Below are 20,927 nucleotides of genomic sequence, written 5' to 3'. Positions count from 1 at the left end.
AGGGTGGGTGTGAGAGTTGCTCAAGGGTGTGCGTAAGACTTGGAGGCCCTGATCCCATCTACTTCTTTCTCCTCCTTCTCCACTTTACCAAACTTTTTCTTTCCTGGAGGGCAGCCACCTCTGAGGGAGGCAGAGGAAGAGGAGAGCAGACAAGATCACTAGATCATGGTCTCTGGCAGGGCCCATTTCTTCTTCCTCCACCCGTCCCATCAGTACCCCAGTTCTCAGGATTAGATACTACTGGTTGATCTATGGTAAGACTCATTTGTTTGTCTTCTTGGCCATACACGCTAGATGCAAAACTCTTCTCCAGCACCACATCTGAAACATGTTTATTTTTTTTCCTCACCATCCAGCTCTCATATCCATACATAGTGATGGGAAACACGATGGTATGGACAGTCCTAACTCTAGTGTTCAGTTGTATATCTTTGCACTTCAGGTTCTTGTCCATTTCTTTCAAAGACACCCTTCCCAGTCTTCTGATTTCTTGATTACAATCCCCTTTCTAATCTAAAGTGGGGATCATCCAAGCCATGTATTCCCTACTACCAAGTACAGATGTGAGAGCTGGACAGTGAAAAAAGCAGAGAGAAAGAAAATCAATTCATCTGAAATGTGGTGCTGGAGAAGAGCGCTGAGGATACTGTGGGCAGCCAAGAAGACAAACATATGGGTCCTGGAACAGATCAAGCCCACACTATTCTTGGAAGCCAGGATGACTACATTGAGGCTGTCATACTTTGGCCGCTTCATAATTAAAAACAATCATTAGAAAAGACACTGATGCTAGGAATGGTGGAAGGCAGTAGAAAGAGGGGAAGATCATAAACCAGATGGTTAGACTTGATCAGGGAAGACACAGGTCTGGGCCTACAGGACCTGAGCAAAGAGGTTAAGGACAGAGGGGCTTGAAGATGTCTCATCCACAGGGTCGCCATTAGTTGAAGTCAACTTCAGGGCAGTTTACAACAACAATGGAAAATCTTTAACTATTTCATTTTCCTCATTGTCTGCCTTGAAATTATGTAACTCATCCATGATCTTTATTAACTGTAGTCAATATCAAACACAGTTCAACAAAACAACAAACCATGGTTGGGGATGGGGGAATGGAAGCTTGAAGGAGGAGAAGGTAGGAAGAAGTGAGCAACTGAGGCTCATGCACTAAACCATGATTTTAGTACAGCCTTTCCCAACTTGGTATAGTCAAGAAGTATTGAATTACAATCCCTACAGTCTCCAGCCACATTGTATGGAGGGATGATACTAAATTTCAAAGAGATATCTAGCCCCACTTTGACTTACGTTCACGTCGAACAGACCCACTCAAGGTCACTTCTAACCCGAGGGTTTGGCATGAAGTGTTCTGCATATTTAAGATGTTAAATTGCTTGAGGACCTGCATGGAACAGAAAATAGAAGATCCAGAGTACTGTTTGGTGTCAGAGTTTGGAAAAGTTACTTATTAAGACTCCTACTCTTGGACTCCATACAACCAGCATGATAACTGAGGAGGAAACCAGAGACAACCCTAATTATTACTTCTGGGTCCTTGGCTGCTCTCTTCTGTTGAAGAACAGAACTATATATGGTCCACTCAAGGCATGTAAAGTTATATTTTTCTGTGTCCAAATAAACAGTCCTGGCTTATTCACAGTCAGAGTGCATCTCCACTGTAGACATAATGTAGTTTGATACCACTTTTAACTACCATGCCTCCAGCCTACAGAATCTTGGGATTTGTAGTTTTGTGAGGCATCACCAGCACTCTTTGGCAGAGAAGGCTAAGATCTTGTAAAACTACAAATGCCAGAATTCCATAGGATTGAGCTACAGCACTTAAAGTGAAGCCAAACTCCATTATTTCTACAGTGTAGATGCACATTGAGACAGCAGGAGGTGCAGCAAAAATGACTTTATGAGCTATATGGATTATTCAGGCTACCTTTGCTTATCCCTGCCTTACCCAACTGTTGGGAAGATAAAAGTGGAGGAAACACATTGCACCACTCTGAGTTTATACAAATACACAAAGGGGAGTGGCAATAACTAAAAACAGAATGAAGATACTCACAGTCAAAGTCCCTTTCCCTTTTCCTTCCACCTTTACAAGGATGTTGGTTCCCAAGGAAAACTAATGGAAGGAAGAGACGAAACAAAGAAGCAAGTGAGCGACTGACCCATCTAACTAATATTTTAGTATCATATATGCCAGCTTTTCCTTACACTTTTCAGATGTGTTTGACTTCATGCTGGTTATTTAGCTGAAGCTGATGAGATTTGTAGGTCAAAAACATCTGGTGGGCACTAGGCTGGGAGAGGAACTGCTAAGTGGAGATTGAGATGCAAGTGACTGGCTGGTTTTAGAAACAAGGAAGGAAATAAAGAAGACCCACTCCCTCTTCTGTAGGGCACCTCCTGTGCCAGTCTCCTCTCACTTGGCACAACCAGATGTGTTGAAATATATCATTTGACCGTGCTGGGTGAGAATGATGGGAGTTGTAGTACAATACATTTGGATGACACCTGGTTGGGGGAGGCTGCCTGTGCTATTTATTTATAAGGTTGAGAACAATGCACAGTTGGCCCTCCGTATCCATGGTTTCTTTATCCACAGATTCAGCTATACATGGCTTGAATAAATTCTTTGGGGGAATCTTAATGATGATAAAAGCAACACCTCCAGGTGGTACTGTTCCACAGTCTTAGTGTTTAACTGTCATTCTGTATGTTGCCTGTTTTTGGTCTTGGGAAAGATCCTCAGAAAAGCAGAGATTTGATGCTTATGCTGTTTAGAACTTGGAAGTAACAAGTTACAAGCAACACAGTTACAAGTAACAAGTTATATTTAGGCATACTAAGAGTATAACAAAGGCAAATGAAAAGGAAAGATGTTACTTTACTGGTGAAATGAGTAATGTTATCTGATTAGCTGGAAATTGCTTTTAAAAGGCATTTTAAGTCTTTTTTATGGGCAGGAAATATTCAACGATTATGTCAGTGAATCCAAGTTCCATAAGTGCAGATAACACTGTATAATGAAAAAGCAACAAGCAGAGCAACATGTAATGTGGTGTGTTACTTTTTGTACACTCCAATAAGCAATATCTAATAATTATAGTTTGATTATATTTGAAAGCAACAACAGGAACAAATTACTTTCTTACAATATGTTCTGCATACAAGTTGAACAGAGAGGGTGAAAGGATGCAGCCTTGCCTGACCCCTTTGCCAATTGGGAACCATTCTGTTTCTCTGTGTTCTGTTCTGACAGTGGCCTCTTTCCTGAGCATAGATTCCTCATCAGGACTATCAGATGTTTTGCCTCTCCCATGTCTTTAAGGGAATTCCATAGCCTTTCATGATCTATGCAGTCAAAGGCTTTGCTATATAGTCTATAAAGCACATGCTGATTTTCTTATGGAATTACCTGGTACTCTCCATTAGCCATTGTAAGTTTGAAATGTGGTCCCTGGTGCCTCTTCCTTTCCTGAATCCCTCCTGAAAATCTGGGATTTCTCTCTCCATGTATGGCTGGAATCTATGTTGCAGAATTTTGAGCATGATTTTGCTTACATGGGAGATCAGTGCTATGGTCCTATAGTTGCTGCCATCTCTTGTGTCTCCTTTTTTGTGGATGGGGATGTATATTGATTGCTTCTAATCTGTTGGCCATCATTTTGTTTTCCATATCTGTTGATACATGTTGATTAGCACTAGAGATGACTCTGTCAATGTGGATTGTAGCAGTTCAATTGGAATATCATCTGTTCCTGGTGATTTGGTGTTTTTTTGCTATTTCTCTTATTTCAGTTTCCACCTCACTTTTTAGAATTTGGGGTTCATCTTCATGTGGCTCTTTGTTCCATGTGTCCTTCATTTTGTCATCTCTTTTGTATAATTCTTCTTTGTAATGCATCGAACATCTTTATATTTCCTCCTGGTCTTGAATTATGCTATTTTTATTGCCATATAGAGCGTCCCAGTCTTTGTTTTGAGTTTTCCTATGATTTCCCGGATCTTGTGAAATAGACCTCTTGTTCTTCCCTTTTTATTGTTGTCTTCTATTTCTCTGCATTGGTCATTGTAGTAATTTTCTTTATCTTTCTGTACTACCACAACTGTATAAATATGTTTAATGACCTGAAGCTTTCATATCACTCTTACTAAGTTCATGTTAAAATATAAATCAGTTAGTCTTAAAGGTGCTGCTAGATTCCATTTTCTTCCTACCCAATCCCTATTTCCAATAAAACATCCACACAAACATGGATCATTTCATCCAAACATGGGCCGGAGGAAAGCAGCTAACCAACTGAAAGCACTGAATGGGTGGAAAGCCATTGAAGAAGTAAGAAATAATCTGAAAAGCATATACCTGTAGTTCTTCCTGAACTGGATCATTGGACTTTCCAAATGAAAATAATACTGGCAAGCTTTTACCAGGGATGGTGAGGGTCACCTTCAATTCGTTCTCTTCATCATTGAAAGTGCTGATCCAATAACGTGACAAAGCTTCTAGTGCCACTACAGTATCCTGAAAATGGAAGATGGTATTGAAATTAGACATTCCAGCGTGGTGTAGTGGTCTAGGCATTGTGCTATGACTCTGCAGACTAGGGTTCGAATCCCAGCTCAGCCATGGAAGTCCATTGAGTTAACTTTGGGCAAGTCACACACTCTCAGCCTCAAAGGATGGCAATGGCAAACCCCCTCTAAAGAAACTTGCTAAGAAGCCCTGATATTGGTTTGCCTTGGGATCACCATACGTTGGAAATGACTTGAAAGAACACAACAACAACAACAACAACAACATTCTGAGGGGGTACATAGGTTGCACTTGCCTCCTTCCCACAGTCACATAAGAGGGACTGTTCTGCTGTTTAGTGGTAAGATCTCAAGTCTGGATGTTTATCACAGCAGTTCCCCATAGCCAGACCCCATTCATCTGTCATTTCATTTATATCACACCTTCTTCCCAAGCCTGGGCTCAAGGTGGCTTACAGAAGACAGAAAATGGCAATAAACAAACAAATAAAATTGTCTGTGGCTCTTGCCATACTGCAAAATTAATGCACCATTTTAAGTGTCACGGCTCCATCCTATAGAATCCTGTAATATGTAGTTTTTTTTTAATTAGTCTTTATTGAAATTTCTAATAAATAAAACATACAAGAAATGTATTTAGCATGATTATACCGTAAATTAATACATATCTTCTTCCGATCCCGGCTCGTCTTCCATGAAAGTCTTTCGGTGGCCTTATATCGACCAATTTAGGTTTACTAAACACCCTAATTACCCGTTGCGATGTCCAAAGATCGTTAATAAACTTTAAAGTAACATTCAATTCAAGAATACAATATCAAAATATACAATAATTCCATATCACGATACATTTACTCCATACTCCATCTGAAGAAGCTGCTAAAGCCTTTGAAATTATTAAGTTAATATAACTAATTAAAACTAACTAGATTGAGGACATCGCTGCAATTTTGTCCGAAGACCCAAAGTGATAACAGTGAGTACAAAATAAGTATCCATACTCCGGAGTCATACTGATCTAGAGGAGGAAGGTAAAGAAAAGATGATAATTTGTAAGGATAAAACATTTATTCCTAGCCCCTTTGATTAAGCCCCCATTTCTCTGCTCTTAATGCCTATAATGGGTAATTTATAGCTCTATCAGGGCAATGTTTAACTTCCATTCTTTTTCCCACTGTATCAGTACTTTCTTCCAATCCTCTTTCCTCTTTTCATTGCTCCGGTTTTGGACTTTACAGGATATAACATCGATTTCTCTGTATTCATTGACTCTCATCATCCAGCTATCCCATGAGGGTATACCTGCGGATTTCCATAATCTCGCTATTTCAATTCTGGCGGCAGTAACCAGATATAAAACTAGCCGCCAATTTTGAGATTCGTCTTTAGGGTCCAAAACAGAGGTGATATTTAGAAGAAACAACTTAGGATTTAATGGAATTTGGATACCTAATATTTGCTGTGAAGATTTGTGTAATATGTAGTTTGTTTGACACCAGATTACTCTGACAGAGAAGACTAAACATCTTACAAAACTACAAACCCAAAATTTCATAGCATGGAGCCATGCCAGTTAAAGTAATGTCAAATTGCATTAATCCTGTAGTGCAGATGCAGCCTATGTTTTTTTTAATGGTCTTTTGAGATTTTTAGTTGAGAAACCCCCCCTTCTGTATTGTAGGGCAATTTGAGTTTCCTAAGGCTTCAGCCTTTGGGTAGCAAACAAAAAAAATACTTAAATATCAAAACCAAGCCTATTAGCGTCTAGCTTTAAATCAGCAGAGTAGCAGAAGACATGTCTTGTCGAACTATACTTCTCTAAGAACTGAGACTGACTCAAAAACAACACAAGTAGCTTGAAGTGCAAACAAAAGTTTACTAATGGCTTTAATCTATATGTACCTGAAACTATATCCTAATCTAGCTAGTGAATAGTTCAGGTTAAGAAGAAATATTTATCTCACCATCTTGGTTATGGAACGTTGATAGAGAAGAAAGATGAAGGACCCAACAGGGCAGTAGAAAATCTTTTGAGAGACTGAGGGCCCGAACAGACAGGCCAAAATAAAGCTGCTTTGGATCACCTTGGAGGTATGCTGTTTAAATGGCACATGCATCTTAAGAGGCCAGAAGCTGAACCAAAGCTGTGCTCCAGTCCTTAGGACTATCATATTTCTTTAATGCCTCCCCATGGAAAAGGTTCTCCTCCATGGTTTAAAAATATTTTAAAATATATATGAATTCCAAAAAGCAAATCTTGACTTTGCCTTTTTATGTAAGGGACACCATTTTACTACACCACTGAATTTAATGACACTTGAGCATCCATAGATTTTAGTATCCATGGTGGGGGTGGGTGGGTCCTGGAACCAAAACCCAGTGGATACCAAAGGCTCACGGTAATTTAAAACAGTCAAAAAGCATGAAAATATTCTGGGCACCACAATTCAAAAAGGACAAAGGAGGGCAACTAAGATGGTGAAGAGTCTGGAAACCATGTCCTATAAGGGTTGATTTAGGGAACTGGGCAAGCTCCAGGAAAAGAGATTTCACTTCAACATTAGGAGGAACTTCCTGACAGTAAGAGCTGTTTGACAGTGGAACACATTCTCTTGGAGTGTAATGGAGTCTCCTTCTTTGGAGGTATTTAAGCAGAGGCTGGATGGCCATCTGTCAGGTATGCTTTGATTGAGAATCCCTGCATAGCAGGGGGGTTGGACTGGATGGCCCTTGTGGTCTCTTCCAGCTCTATTGATTCCATGATTCTATAAAAAGCCTTCCACTGTTAAATGGCACCTCTGCAACAAGCACTTAATTGCAGAAAGCCTATGTAAATAAAGGGTCTTTGTCTAGGGACAAAAGGGAAGCATCCTTGTGACAACCTTGGTGAAATGTGAAGTCCAAGGCTTGGTGAAATCATTGCTCAAGGAGCTATAGGATAGCTCCTTTACACTTGTCAAGTCCAGCAGGAGTTCAAAAACTTGGGCTGAGTAGTAAAAACTCAGAAACCTTTATTAAGAAAGTATAGATCCACTCCAGTGACGTTCATTGTCACAACCATTTACTTGGACTAATTGAACCATGCAGAATTTCAGAATCATGGCAGGATTATTTTTCATTTGTTCCCAATTAGTAAACAGTTTTTCTGCTTTCATTCTCACACCTCCCCTTTACACTCTTGTTGCCATTCCATTCTCACAGTGGGACAACCTTAAACATTCCTGCCAGAAGCTAGTCTCCTTTTCCATTCTCATCTCACCACTTGCAAATGTGATCACCACTGCTCTAGAATGCTAAACTGTTATAGAATCCATCAGTTTGACTTCGATAAACATATCATGACAGGCCAGATGCCCAAACAACTCCAGAGAATGCTGCTTTATGAGTTTTATGCTCCTTTATGCAGGCATATCTCCTGGTTACACAAGGATACCGTAAGTCACCTCAAGGATCCTGGTTCTCATTTCTAATATTCTACTCAGCTCCTCTGTCCAGGTACTTTCTCAATGTTGTTGTTGTTTTTGTTGTTGTTGTGTATGCCTTCAAGTTGTTTCTCACTTATGGCAACCCTAACATGACCATATCGGGGTTTTCTTGGCAAAATTTGTTCAGAGCCTTTGCTTTCCTCTGAGGCTGAGAATGTGTAACTTGCCCAAGGTCACCTAGTAGGTTTCCAGGAATGAGTGATGATTTGAACCTTGGTATCGAGTGTCTTAGCTCAATGCTGAAACCACTAGGCCATGCTGGCTCTTGGATTTTCACTTGTTAACTGCTTCTTTTCTAAAGGGAAATCTGATGTTATATCCGAGGATACCTGGGTTGATCTAAACCCTCCGCCGTAATTCCTCTGCTCCGTCAGCCACCGAGCCACCTTGCTGGCCCTTTCAACATCCTTTTGTTTCACCAGGTAGAGAAGGGCATAGCTTGTGGCTTCCACTGCAATAGCTGAAGCCGGTGGGACCCGCTGAAAAGTTTCAGCTCTCTCTCCTTGCAGTCGGTCCTTTTCTTCCACTGCCCAAAACATCACAGTTTTGTCTGAAGGAGACACAAATGGCAAGAGAAAAAACAAATACTGTATGTAGAGCTGAAGCAGATGTGATTCAGGAGAATTGTGGTCAGAATCTCATACACACATGTACACTCTGTTTGTTGTATTTTTATATAGATATATTTTTAAAATGATATCCTACTCCTCTGGGGTTTACACACTGCTCAGGGCAGCTAACAGCAGTTAAAATCAATAAAACAATACAGTAAACATTTCAAAACAGAAGCAGTATGATAGAAATGGAGAGATGCTGCAGATAAAACACGAACTAAAAAACATAAAGTAACTGTCTGTCTATCATCTGTTGTTGCTGTTGTGTGCCTTCAAGTCATTCCTGATTTATAGCAACCCTAAGGCAAACCTAATATTGGGTTTTCTTGGCAAGATTTATTCAGATTTATCCATTACTCTTTCCGGACGGCAGAAGGATAGGCTAAGCGCACAGGGGTGTGATTATCTTTCCCCCAATTGCGCTATTAGCATGCTTTAAGGATGGGAGTTTGCTCCCATCTGATAATCTTCTCTGTGATAAAACTTTTATAGCACCTCATTGTCCCACATATGCAGATCTAGTCAATTCCCCATGTAGGAAATGAACATATCAACCCTTGGCCTTATATCAGGACAGTAAGAAAGAGATCTTTCAGATTTGCATCCCCAGAAGCAGACATTTTAAACAGTGTTAAATTAGGATGGAGTACTTTGATCCTCGCTAGCAAGTCCTTTCAGGTAGACGTCTGCAGCAGCAACGGCCGACTGGTCATCAGAAGCAAGCGCGAGGGCATAGCTGGAAATGGCAATTGGGTAAGGGCCCAGCGATTGATCATTCAGTGACTTGGCAAGGAAGGAGGTGGCCTGAGCCAGGCTGGTTCTCTGGGACAAGAAGAAGAAGAAGAAGAAGAAGAGCTGATTAGAGAGACTGAAAGCCACTTCTTTTTCACCCTTCTGTTTGCCGATGAAGCCACCACAATTCCTCTTTCATCTTCCCTTACAATTGGGTGGGCAATAATGCCAGGGCAAGGGGCAACTTATGCCCCCAGGTTGCCATGGTGGGTCTCACTGATAAACTTCCAATGCTCAAGAAGGGCTGTGATATCACTTCTTCTTTTGGTTTTTGCCTATTTTCAGGAGATGGGTGGGTAAGATTTTGGGTAGTCATGGGGGTGAAATAAACAAAACAATCACTTTTGGCAGGTTTGGGGGAAATGTTTTTGTTTAATTAAAAAAAATCAAAACATCAAATCTGTTTTTGGGGAGTTTAAACCGGTTTGTTTGTTTGTTTGTTTAAACCAAATTTCTTTTCTTTCTTTTTCTTTTTTCTTTTTTTGCATTAATGCTTTAATGGGGAAAATGAATCTTGCTTATTATATTAATGTTATTTTATGTATTAGAAAGTCTGATCAATCACGTTTTAATGCTTTCTAACATTAATAATCCAAAATTATTAGGCTTTCAATAAAGCTCTGAGGATTATATTGAGGATTATATAGGAATATAGGACTACACCAATATAGGACTAAATAAAAAAATACTGTATAATATATGTTAGAAAGCATTAAATAATGTCAGCAATCTTTAAAACATAGTTAATCAAACTTTCTAATATATAAAATAATGGTTCACAACATTAATATAATAAGCAGGATTATTGTAAGTCTAGAAATTTAGTTCAAAACGTTGACCCCAAAAACCTAAGTTAACTTATCCATGAATCAGCATAAGTGCTATACTTTAACACACACACACAACATCCAGAGATGAAAGCAAGAGTGTAATCTGTCCTGCAAGCACTGACACCCCCGTCCCCTGCCATTTTTTCATCCATTCAGCTTTTAGGGTAAACACAAACAGGGTGGCCACTGGAATTTTATAAGTCCCTTGACATTGTTTTTCTTTGCTTCGTCCTTTCCATCGTTATTTACACGCCTCTAAGTTTTACCCTTGACTTATCCATGGGTCATATCAAAATCCATAAATTTGGTCCCCAAACCTGCCCTTGATTTATGCATGAGATGGACTTATACCTGAGTGTACAGTGGGTCCTCCCCATATGCAAGGGATCTGTTCTGGACCCCCCAGCATATGAGGAAAAATGTGTATGCTCAACCCCCTTTTGTTTTAATGGGGAAGCGCTCCCGCATGTGGTGCAGTGCGATGCGTGTGCCATGGGCGCACGTGTCATTATACCTCCTGCGGCTTAACCTTCCACATCAAATTAAAGCCGTGTATGGCGCACCTGCGTATGGTTCAGGCACGCTGTATATTGTACATAGCAAAACATAGTTAAGATGTTATACTTTTAAAGCAAGTTGTTTGAGTTGAATTTACTCCCAATTAGTGGCATCCCTGCTGGGTGCCACCCGGTGCAGAGAGGAGCTGCTGGAGGGGACTGGCAGTATGCTGGAGGGGGGTACATGGCAGCCGTATGCTGGCCCTCCAGGCTTCACTGCAGCATGCACACCTCCTCCTCGAGGGCCAGAGCGGCAGAGCAGCTGCACACATTCCATCCCAGGCTTCCTCTCCAGAGAGAAAGCCCATGGCTGGAGGAGGAAAAGGATCACCTGCATGCCCTTGGCTGCTGCTCCATCCTGGGCTTTCTCTCCAGGGAAAAGGTGCGGGATGGAGCAGCCTGCAAGCATGCACAGTCACACACTCTCCTCCCTCCTCTATCCCAGGCTTTTTTCCTGGAGAGGAAGCACAGGATGGAGCAGCTGGCAAGGGGGAGGAGGGTGAAAATGGGTGTTACCCCTCTTTTAAGTGTCACCCGGTGCAGTCCACACTCCCCACACCTCGTAGTGATGCCACTATGAATGTGGCAGGATGATTGTATTTACATCCAACATTCTTCATTCATACCATTTGGCTCAGATGTTCCATCCTTTGCTGGTCTGGGTCAGGCTCAGTTTTTCTTTCATACATAGCCAAGGCCTGCTTAAGTGCAATGGTGATGAATGCTGTAAGAGAGACTCCCCCATGAAGGCCGCCAACACCACCCTGGGGAAGAAAGACATGAAAGCTAAAGACAAGGACCTGTAAATTAGTTCTTCTCCCCTGGATTCAGTGACCAGGAAGCAGGTAGGAGTACCATACTCTCCAATGTTTTACAGATAAAAACTGGAACACATGTGGCCAAGCAACATCAGAGTGCAGTTAAGATGGCAAATGTTATTAATAATGAAGAACAGACAAGCTAAGAGAGGTTGTGGCAGCTTGTCTGAGTCTATAGGGAATGGAAAGATTGTGTCCTCTCTCTCCTTACTGAACAGAGCTTATAGCAATTGGAGTGATTTGCGAACAAAGGGGTAAAATGGAAGGAGGAGAGAGAAACTGGGACATGTTAAAAGCAACTGATAAAGTAGGATGATAGAGGATAAATTATCCCTGCCAAGTTGGGACAATTGGAGGGTGTGGAGTCTCTGTGCAAAGATTAGAAGTAACATCACTTGTAATTTGTTGCTTTGAAGTGGTACAACGTAGAAATGTGAAGAATATTCATTCATTTGCACATTTTAAAGTTTCCTTTTCAAATAAAAAAGAACATAATACATTATTTTAAAGATAGGTATATAGTCAAGTGCATAGATAGGGGCACGTTCCAGAGCTTAGATGACAAGCTATTGATGCTTAGTTCTTCCAAAATTTTCCACTTTGAATTGTAAATATTATCCTTTGTCCACAGACTAAGCAAAGTCCCTAAGAATATACATCGGCTGACAGAGCTTGAGAAGCTTTGGTCATTCATATATAAACAGGTCTTACTAGAGACATTTAACATGATAGGGACTTGGAAAATGTATAAGTCTAACTCTGCTAGAGGACAAAAGATTTAAAATATGATCCTCTGTAGAGTTCTGATCCAGGTCTGTTCAAAAGCAACAGTGGTTTTCTGTAATTAATATTCACATTCTCAATGAAATAGGGTATACTGACACTCAAGGGATTCCGCCAACGAAAGAGGGAATTGTCATGAGATTCCTGATTGAGTCTATCCATCTGGTGTGTGGTCTTCCTCTCTTTCTACTGCCCTTCACCTTTCCTAGCGTTATTGTCTTTTCCAGTGATTCATGCCTTCTCACGATGTGGCCAAGGTATGACAGCCCCAATTTAATCATCCTGGCTTCCAGGGAGAGTCCAGGCTTGATCTGTTCAAGGACCCATTTGTTTGTCCTTTTGGCCATCCACAGTATTCTCAGCACTATTCTCCAGCACCACAGCTCCAAAGAGCTGATTTTCTTGTTATCTGCTTTCTTCACTGTCCAGTTCTTATAGCCATTGATGTCAATGGGGAATACAATGGATTGGAAACATCTAACTTTAGTGCTCAGTTGTATATCTTTACCTTTTAGGATTTTTTTCTAGTTCTTTCATACCTGCCTTCCCCATTCTTAGTCTTCTTCTTATCTCTTGACTGCAGTCTCCTTTTAGATCAATGGTTGATCCAAGAGACAGGAAATCTCTAACTATTTCAATTTCCTCATTGTCTAGGTTGAAAGTAGGTAGATCCTCCATGGTCACTTTTTTTGTTTCTTTATGTTTGGCAATAAACCTGCCCTTGCACTTTCTTCATTGACCTTCCTTAGTAATTGTTCTAGATCCATGATGTTTTCCACTAATAGTATGGTGTCAAATTTAAGGCTCCCCCTCCAGAAAAAAGTAAAAATAAAGCCTCAAAATCATTAGCAATGTAACTAGTCACTGGGCTTTCTGACAAATTACTTTTTAAAAGCAACTTTCCAAGGTCGCCAAAGAAAAAACAAGTGCAGATACATAATTATTTGGACTACAAGGGCTCACCTGCATCTCCCGGTGATAGACAGGATTGGGATCTCGAAAAGAGCCATCAGACTCTTGTCTTCTCACTAACCACTGTGCTGTTTCACGGAGCTTCTCTTCATCTATATCCTGGTACTCACGGCTCAGTGATAAAACTTTCAGCACCAAGGCTGTCAGCCTAAAATGAGCAAGAATAGGAAAGGATGAGGGGAGTGATCAGGGAGGGTTGCTCAAGGAGTCTGATAAGAACAGAGGCTTTGTCACAACTCTTCATTTCAGCCAGAGGTGAGGAAAGTGCAGCCTATGGGTTTCATGCAGTCCTCCCCATGACCACTACCACAGACCCTAGATCAATTCTTTTTTAAAGGTGATTTTGTTTGGCCTGAAAATAATCAAGAATAGCACAAAATTGCCCCCAAACACAGTGTTTTTGTTAGATTCACTCACCCTCCCAAACCTGAAACCCCTTTTTTACATAAGCCAAAAATGCTGCCAAGAATGAAAGCCAAAGTGATATCATGGGCCCTTGCACAATACACAGTTATAGTTCTACGGCTCCACTTGAACTGTCAAGACAACCATATTATGGAATCCTGGGATTTGCGGTTTAGAAAGGGCTATTTAAGAATTCTCAGCCAGCCTGAGTGCTATAGTGGCTTTTGTTGTTGTTAGCTGCCCTTGAGTCTTTTCCAGCTCATGGTGACCTTGTGGATGAGATATCGCCAATACTTCCTATCTTCCACTGCTCTGTTTAGGTCCTGCAATGGTATACCTCTGACACCCCCCTCTCCCAATTGAGTCCATTCATCTGACATGCAGTCTTTCCCTCTTTCTTCTACCCTCTACTTTTCCTAGCACTATTGTCTTTTCCAGTGATTTGTGCCTCCTTATTATGTGGTCAAAGTATGATAGCCTTGGCTTGATCATCTTGGCTTCCAAGGAAAGCTTTGGTCTGATCTGTTCAAAGACCCACTTGTTTGACTTATTGCCTGTCCACAGTATCCTCAGCACTCTTCTCCAAAGAGTTGACTTTCTTTCTGTCTGCTTCCTTTACTGTCCAGCTCTCACATCCGTACATGGTGACTGGGAATCCAATGGCCTCGACAATTCTAACTTATCTTTGCTTATCTTTACTCTTCAAGATCTTTTCTAGTTCTTTCATAGCCCATTTCTAGTCTTCCTATTTCTTGACTACAGTCACCATTCTGGTCAATTTTTGATCCTAGGTATGGGAATTCTTTAACTGTTTCGATTTCCTCATTGTCTAGATTGAATTTATGTATTTCTTCTGTGGTCATTATTTTTGTTTTCTTAGTGGCTTGCCAAACTACAAACCCCAGGATTTCATGGGATGCAGCCATGACAGTTAAAGAAGAATTATGGTGGTATAACTGTTTACTGTGAAAGGGCCTCTGTCAATTCCTGGTCACTGAAAACATACCTTCAAGACCTGGGGCCAAAATTGTTCCCCACCCTCAGCAGGAGACTCAAAATAAGAAGGAAGGGGTTAGGGGTTAGGGTTAGGATTGGTGCCCCAAAATTTGCATGCAAATGATCTCCTGTTACTCTCAGAAAGACTTCATTTGAAGTGCTGGATCTTACCAGGTACTGCTGGGACGAGACAGCCAAGCTCCATAAGAACCATCCTCCTTACGGAAGGTGAGGATTCGCTCGTAGCCTATGATGCAAAATAAACACAAAAATATGAAAGAGAGCCCAGCATAATCATCATTTTTTGCGGCTTGTCTACAAATTCATTGTATCAAGATTTTCTCACTATGGAGAGAAAGAGATGCTACGGCCAAAAAAATAAATGTACCGCAGCTCACCAAACCAATGCATCAGTTAAGTGAGAATTTCTCTAGAGAGCTGCTTCTTAAAACTTTTAGGAGTGATAGACCTCCTTGAAAATTTGATGAAAGCTGTGGATAGCTTCCCCACATAAATGCATAGAAACACAAACAAAAATAGCATTTTATTTTCACTGCATTGGCAAATGATTTATTTCTTATAGACTAGAACTTAGGGGTGGGTGCTGAGCAGGATTTGTAATATCACAAGCACAACAAGAAAATCAGTGCTAGCAACACGTTTTGCTTAATGGAGCGGTTAGCTAATAAAGACAAAAGTGTTTGCCCATTCAGAACTTGGAAAAAAATATTTGGGGGTTTGCAAGTCCCAGAATTCTTTATCTATAACTTGTAGTTAAAAGAATGATGCTTCCCAAAACTGGCCACAATCCTTTTCAACCAATTTAAGTTACTTGAGGCCGCATGCGTTTATACTGCTGCAGTGTATCTCCTTCCCACATACATCCCAGTGTACCTGATACACACCTGTGCGGAGGTTTTCTAGTGCCTTTTCCTTGCTCTCTGGTTTCAGGTGCAGCCACTGCTCTGTCTGGTCCAGGTAGTGCATTGCGTAGACTCCAGGGGCTAGCAGGATCATTGTTTGTTCTCCACATCCCTGTGGAACCCGCAGCAGAGATGACAGGCCGTCTGGTGTGAGAGAACTTTGCAAGGTGTCAGTTGGCACTTTTCCTAGGATGAGAGGAAAGCATGGTTCAGCGGGCAGTATGAGTTAGGAGAGGTGAACAGATTCAAGGGTGTTGTTTTGGGGAGGCACATGGTATAATGACATTGCCTCTCCCAAATGAAAATTTTAATCCCCCTGAAGAATTTTTCTTTCAGTTCTCACATTTCTAGCACTGCAGTAACTTAAAAGCATTCAGAGACATAGCCATGTTATTCTGGAATATAAGTATACAAAGGGATCTTATAGCACCTTTGAGACTGAGCAAAAGACGTTATTGTAGCGTAGCATAAGCTTTCATAGACTTGGACTACATCAGCCATGCCCCTGAGGAAGTAGACCAAGAGACTCTTCAGACTGACCATTAAGGCCAGTCTGGGGGCAGAGTTGGGGCGTCACATCCACATGATGTATGACCCAGCTCCGCCCCTCAGGATGCCATGATGTCATGTGCCACTCCACACAGCGAACGGTGTCATGGCACTCTGCTGGCGCTGCATCCATACAATGCAGCGCCAAGGAGCACCTTCAAGCCTCAGTGCTGCGGCTATCACAGCTCCCTTTTGCTTCCTTAAAAGGCTGGATTGGGGCTGCGGCATGCAGTTACCGTGGGCCTGATCCAGCTAGAAAAGGGGCAGTGTCGTGCTGCCCTTTAGGGGCTGTGTGTACAGTCCCAAAGTCAACAAAATGTCTTTCACTCTGTTAGTCTCAAATATGCTACAAAATCCCTTTGCATATTAAAAACATTTAGAAATAGTGTTTAGACATCCAGAGAAAAAGTGCAACATGGAAATACAAACAGCAAATAGCAGAGTTCTGGGTGTGAACAATTTTCAGTGATTAAAATGCTATAAATTTGGAAAAAGAAGGAAAATTTCATTGGGGGAGGCAGAATTCTTATTGGAGGCAAAGTCCTCATTTATCTTATCCATGACTACATCCAGGGGCAGAACCATGGTATTAAAGAAGCAATTCCCCCAATGCTGACAAAGTATGAATTACAGAGCAATGCAATATCACATTTGGTCCCATCACTCTACATTCTAGAAAGATGTACATTTGGAGTAGAAAAAGCAACCAAGAGGAGCCAGCACTGCCGGGAGCTGTGCAAGACTGTTGTTTTAAAGCAAAAAATAAGGAATCCTGACTGGCTATTTTGACTAGTAATTAATTTGTCTGGATGTGCCCTAAAAAGACCAGATAGTCCCAGATTTTGTTTGTTGTTTATGATGTTAGTTTGGAGATCCATACAGCTTTTCTTTATCTCAGAATATTTTCTGTCAGCTTCTAGTACAATCAAGTACTTTTTATACCAGCTCCACAGGGCAGTTTATTTTAACCCAATATAAAATCTGATTTTGGCAGCTAGATTCCATCTAATGACATATATTAAGGGTTATAGAAATGACTGGAATGGACAAGTTGTCTGTCTTGATGAAAGATAAAGCACAGGACAGTTTCTTTTTAAAAAAAGGTTGGGAACCATTCATTGCATTTTTAAAGAGGAAAGAATGGATAAATACGGTTGTGGGATTTGCATACTGAGCTGCACCTAACTGGATTGGTTTGACAGAAGTGTAAACATAGAATAAGTGAAAATGAAGAAGTATACAAAGGTTGTATATACATATGCATATAGCTAGCCTTGGAGGATGGGGGGGTCAGTTTTAGAATGTCTGTATTGTATCAGGTAGTGGAGAACAATGTCTTTGTCTTTGTATTACAGTATATGGCAATTGTGGTTTTTATGCACAAGCTGCAACCATATGTATGTCTATTTTGTAAAAATAAATTAAAAAAAAACACCAAAATTTTGGACTCTTCAATAAGTCTGGATGTGTCAAAAGTGACAAGCAACACATCTCTTGTTTCCCAAAAGAACATACTGTATAATGGAATGTGTAAAACACACTCAAAATAACAACTTGCAGTCAATACACTGTTTGTAAAAGGGGCAGTCAGCACTGTCCTTGTTCCCCCTGCAAAGTAAGTGGCTACAGGCAACATCCTTACTTGTAGTTCATTACTTCCAAGCTCAAGGAAGCATTTATACTTTTTAGCATTTGATTTTACATTTTTTATTTTTATCAGGGGACAAAGGCCACCAAGACACGGCAGTAATAAACTCTTGGATTTCTACATTGTCTTCTATGAGCAGCAATTACTGTTATTGGTCTAATGAGACCAATGACAAAAATAATTAAGACATAAAAGCTGTTCACTCTAGTTCTTTTTCTCTCTGCCTCCTCAAAATGTACATGAATGCAGTTTGAACATGAAATGTTCATAAATACACATCTGAGTCACCAAGCTACCAGACATATTTGCCTGTCATCAGGTGCCACTAGAAATGGCCATGTTCCATTTAGGAGTTTATCAGATGTGAGTTTTTGGCGATTTTTCATGCCCAAAGAGTCACTTTTGCGCAACCAACATTGCGCAATAAAGCAATAAGGTGATGTTCTTCCAGACATCATTCATTTCTAAGGGAGCCCGTTGCGCAACGCTTCCATAGTTTTAGCGTCATTCTTTCCCTTTTTGGGCATTACGGGAAAAAAGGAAAGTCCGGCATTTGTCTCCCGTTATTCTTTCTAATGCGTTGTGAAATGGTTTGGTGTGGTAGGGAGTAACGCAACGTGATGCAAAAGTTACTGATTGCAATGTTCCCATGATGCTGAGCTGCTTTTTCACCCCATTCCCTTCCGGTGGCCTTCCTTTTTCAGGGCAACCCAAGGGGTTTTTGAGTGTGTGATGTATGTGTGGTCTGAGTGTGTTTCTGAGTGTGGTATGTATGTGGGTTCTGAGTGAATATATGCAGAGATACATTCTTTGTGTGAATGCAAACGTGCATATATATATATATGTGTGTGTGTGTGTGTGTGTGTTTTGCCTTGATGTGTGATGGAGGAATACATAGGATGCTATAAATTAAGGGGACCCTAAAGGGTCATCAAGTCCCCCGCTTCTTCTGAAGGAATACATAGGATGCCAGAGAGATGGGAGGGACCTCAAAGGGTCATCCAGTCCAGCCCCTTCTTCTGTCCTGAAGGAATACATGTGAATATAAAAATGTGTGTGTGTTATCAGCTATTGTGGATACTGTGAATATGCAGAGAGGTGTTTATTAGTATGTGTCTCTGACATATATGTGTATATATATGTATATCTCTCTTGTCTGCCTGTATTAATAAAGAGGTGTGTGTGTGTGTGTGTGTGTATGCGTGTTCTATATGTATATGTATAGGTATAGGTATATGTATATGTATATGTGGGGGGGGGAGTGAGGTCTGTACCTATAGGTAAATCTAATCTATGCAAGGGACCCCCAAGGGCCATCCAGTCCAGCCCCTTCTTCTTTTCTGAAGGAATAAATAGGACCCTAGAAATGGAAGGGATGCCAAAGGGCCATCCAGTCCAGCCCCTTCTAACCCCAATCCTTCCCCCCTCCTTTTTTGAAAGAGCCAGGCACAAAATGCCCCAAAGTGCGCACATTTTGTCAAATAAACCTCTTATGATCTGCCCTTGGCCCCATTTCAACCCCAAAATGCAAGTTAATGCATCCTGTATCCCCCACTCCTTGCCACCCCAGAATGCCTCTTGCACTAATAATAATAATAATAATAATAATAATAATAATAATAATAATAATAATTTCATCACCTCGCAAATGCCAGAAAAGGATGCGATTGTCATGCATTCTTTTATGCATTTAAAAGCAATTCAGAGCTATCCCTGAATTCCTTGCAAAAGCATGTATCGTTTTGCCAATTGCCTAATTGACAAGAGCATCAAATGTATCATTTGATTGTAACATTCGCATTTTAGGATGGATTCTCAAAGGAAAAAAAGTCTATATATAACGTGGCTGGCAGCTTGTTCCTCCTCCTCCTCCTCCTCCTCCTTCTCCATCTCCATCACTTTCTCCATTCCCCCCCCCCACCTCCCTATGACACCCCTTTGCAGTCCTATAGCCACCCAGATTTCCCCTTTTGCTTTCTGTCACCCTTTGCATCAAGATTCCCCTTTTTCCTTCGGCTCTTTCCTTCTCCCCTTCCCCTCCGCTAAATAGGATCCTAGAGATGGGGGGGACCCCCTCGCTCCCCTGGAAGCACAAAGGTCACGATACGACCAAAACCTCCAAAGGGCATGCGCAAAGATTTTGATGTGAAATGTTTGATAGAAAAGGAAGGAGCTGGTGTAATAAACAGATCCGCTGTGCATGGTTTCGCATCACACAAATCGCCTTGTATAGCGCTAACATCACGTTTCGGGGGAATGACGGAAAAGCAAACAATGTGGCAAAACATCGCGTTATAAGGTCAATTCGCAACGTTCATTTTACTTCCTTAGCGGAACTGAGGGTCCAAAACTTGCGTCTGATAAACCTCTTAGTAAACAGGAGTGCACTCAGACTAGGCTTTACAAAGTTGTAGCCTGGAGTCAATTTCAGTTTGGAATCAACAAAGTGTAGTGGTTTAAGTGTTAAGACTGGGGAGATCCAGGCTCTAATGCACACTGATCCATGCAAATAACTGAGTGACCATGAGACAGGTCTTCACTCTTGCCCTGGTCTACCTCACAGGGTCATTGTGATCATAAAGTGTGGAGGAGAAACGCCATGGGATATAAATGCAACTAATAAATAGGAGTCTATCAAGGCTGAACTCTACCTAAAAGCCAAATGCCAAGTGAAAATGGTTAAATGGAAGCTATTGTACTATAGCCATTTCACGAGATAACATGACTCATAGAAAAGAGAATAATGTTTTGTAAAGTGGGAGGCAGTAGGAAAAGACAAAGACTCCACTCTATATGGATAGACTCAACCAAGGAAACCATAGCCCTGAATTTAAAAAATCTGAGCAGGGTTACTGATGAGAGAATGACTTGGAGGTCTCTCTTTCATAGGGTTACCATAAGTCAAAGTTGACTTGAAAGTAGCTGCTAACAAAATAAATAGATAGATGATAGATAGATAGATAGATAGATAGATAGATAGATAGATAGATAGATAGATAGATAG

General features: G+C 41.0%; 1 protein-coding gene across 1 annotated transcript in view; it reads right to left on the bottom strand.

Annotated features, from left to right (window-relative positions):
* LOC121921798 (complement C4-like) overlaps positions 1–20,927 on the bottom strand; it is a 98,258-nt gene that overhangs the window by 17,152 nt on the left and 60,179 nt on the right. Inside the window, exons 24-32 of the mRNA XM_042450346.1 lie at positions 15,709–15,912; positions 14,975–15,050; positions 13,394–13,550; positions 11,456–11,593; positions 9,301–9,472; positions 8,366–8,586; positions 4,382–4,540; positions 2,078–2,137; positions 1,309–1,402 (exon numbers count right to left, since the gene is read on the bottom strand). Coding sequence (XP_042306280.1) covers positions 1,309–1,402; positions 2,078–2,137; positions 4,382–4,540; positions 8,366–8,586; positions 9,301–9,472; positions 11,456–11,593; positions 13,394–13,550; positions 14,975–15,050; positions 15,709–15,912 — 1,281 coding nt within the window. The remainder of the gene's footprint in view (positions 1–1,308; positions 1,403–2,077; positions 2,138–4,381; positions 4,541–8,365; positions 8,587–9,300; positions 9,473–11,455; positions 11,594–13,393; positions 13,551–14,974; positions 15,051–15,708; positions 15,913–20,927) is intronic.

The sequence above is a fragment of the Sceloporus undulatus genome, chromosome 2 (assembly GCF_019175285.1).
Source record: "Sceloporus undulatus isolate JIND9_A2432 ecotype Alabama chromosome 2, SceUnd_v1.1, whole genome shotgun sequence".
NCBI classification, from domain to species: domain Eukaryota; kingdom Metazoa; phylum Chordata; class Lepidosauria; order Squamata; family Phrynosomatidae; genus Sceloporus; species Sceloporus undulatus.
This window is presented reverse-complemented; position numbering and strand designations above follow the sequence as displayed.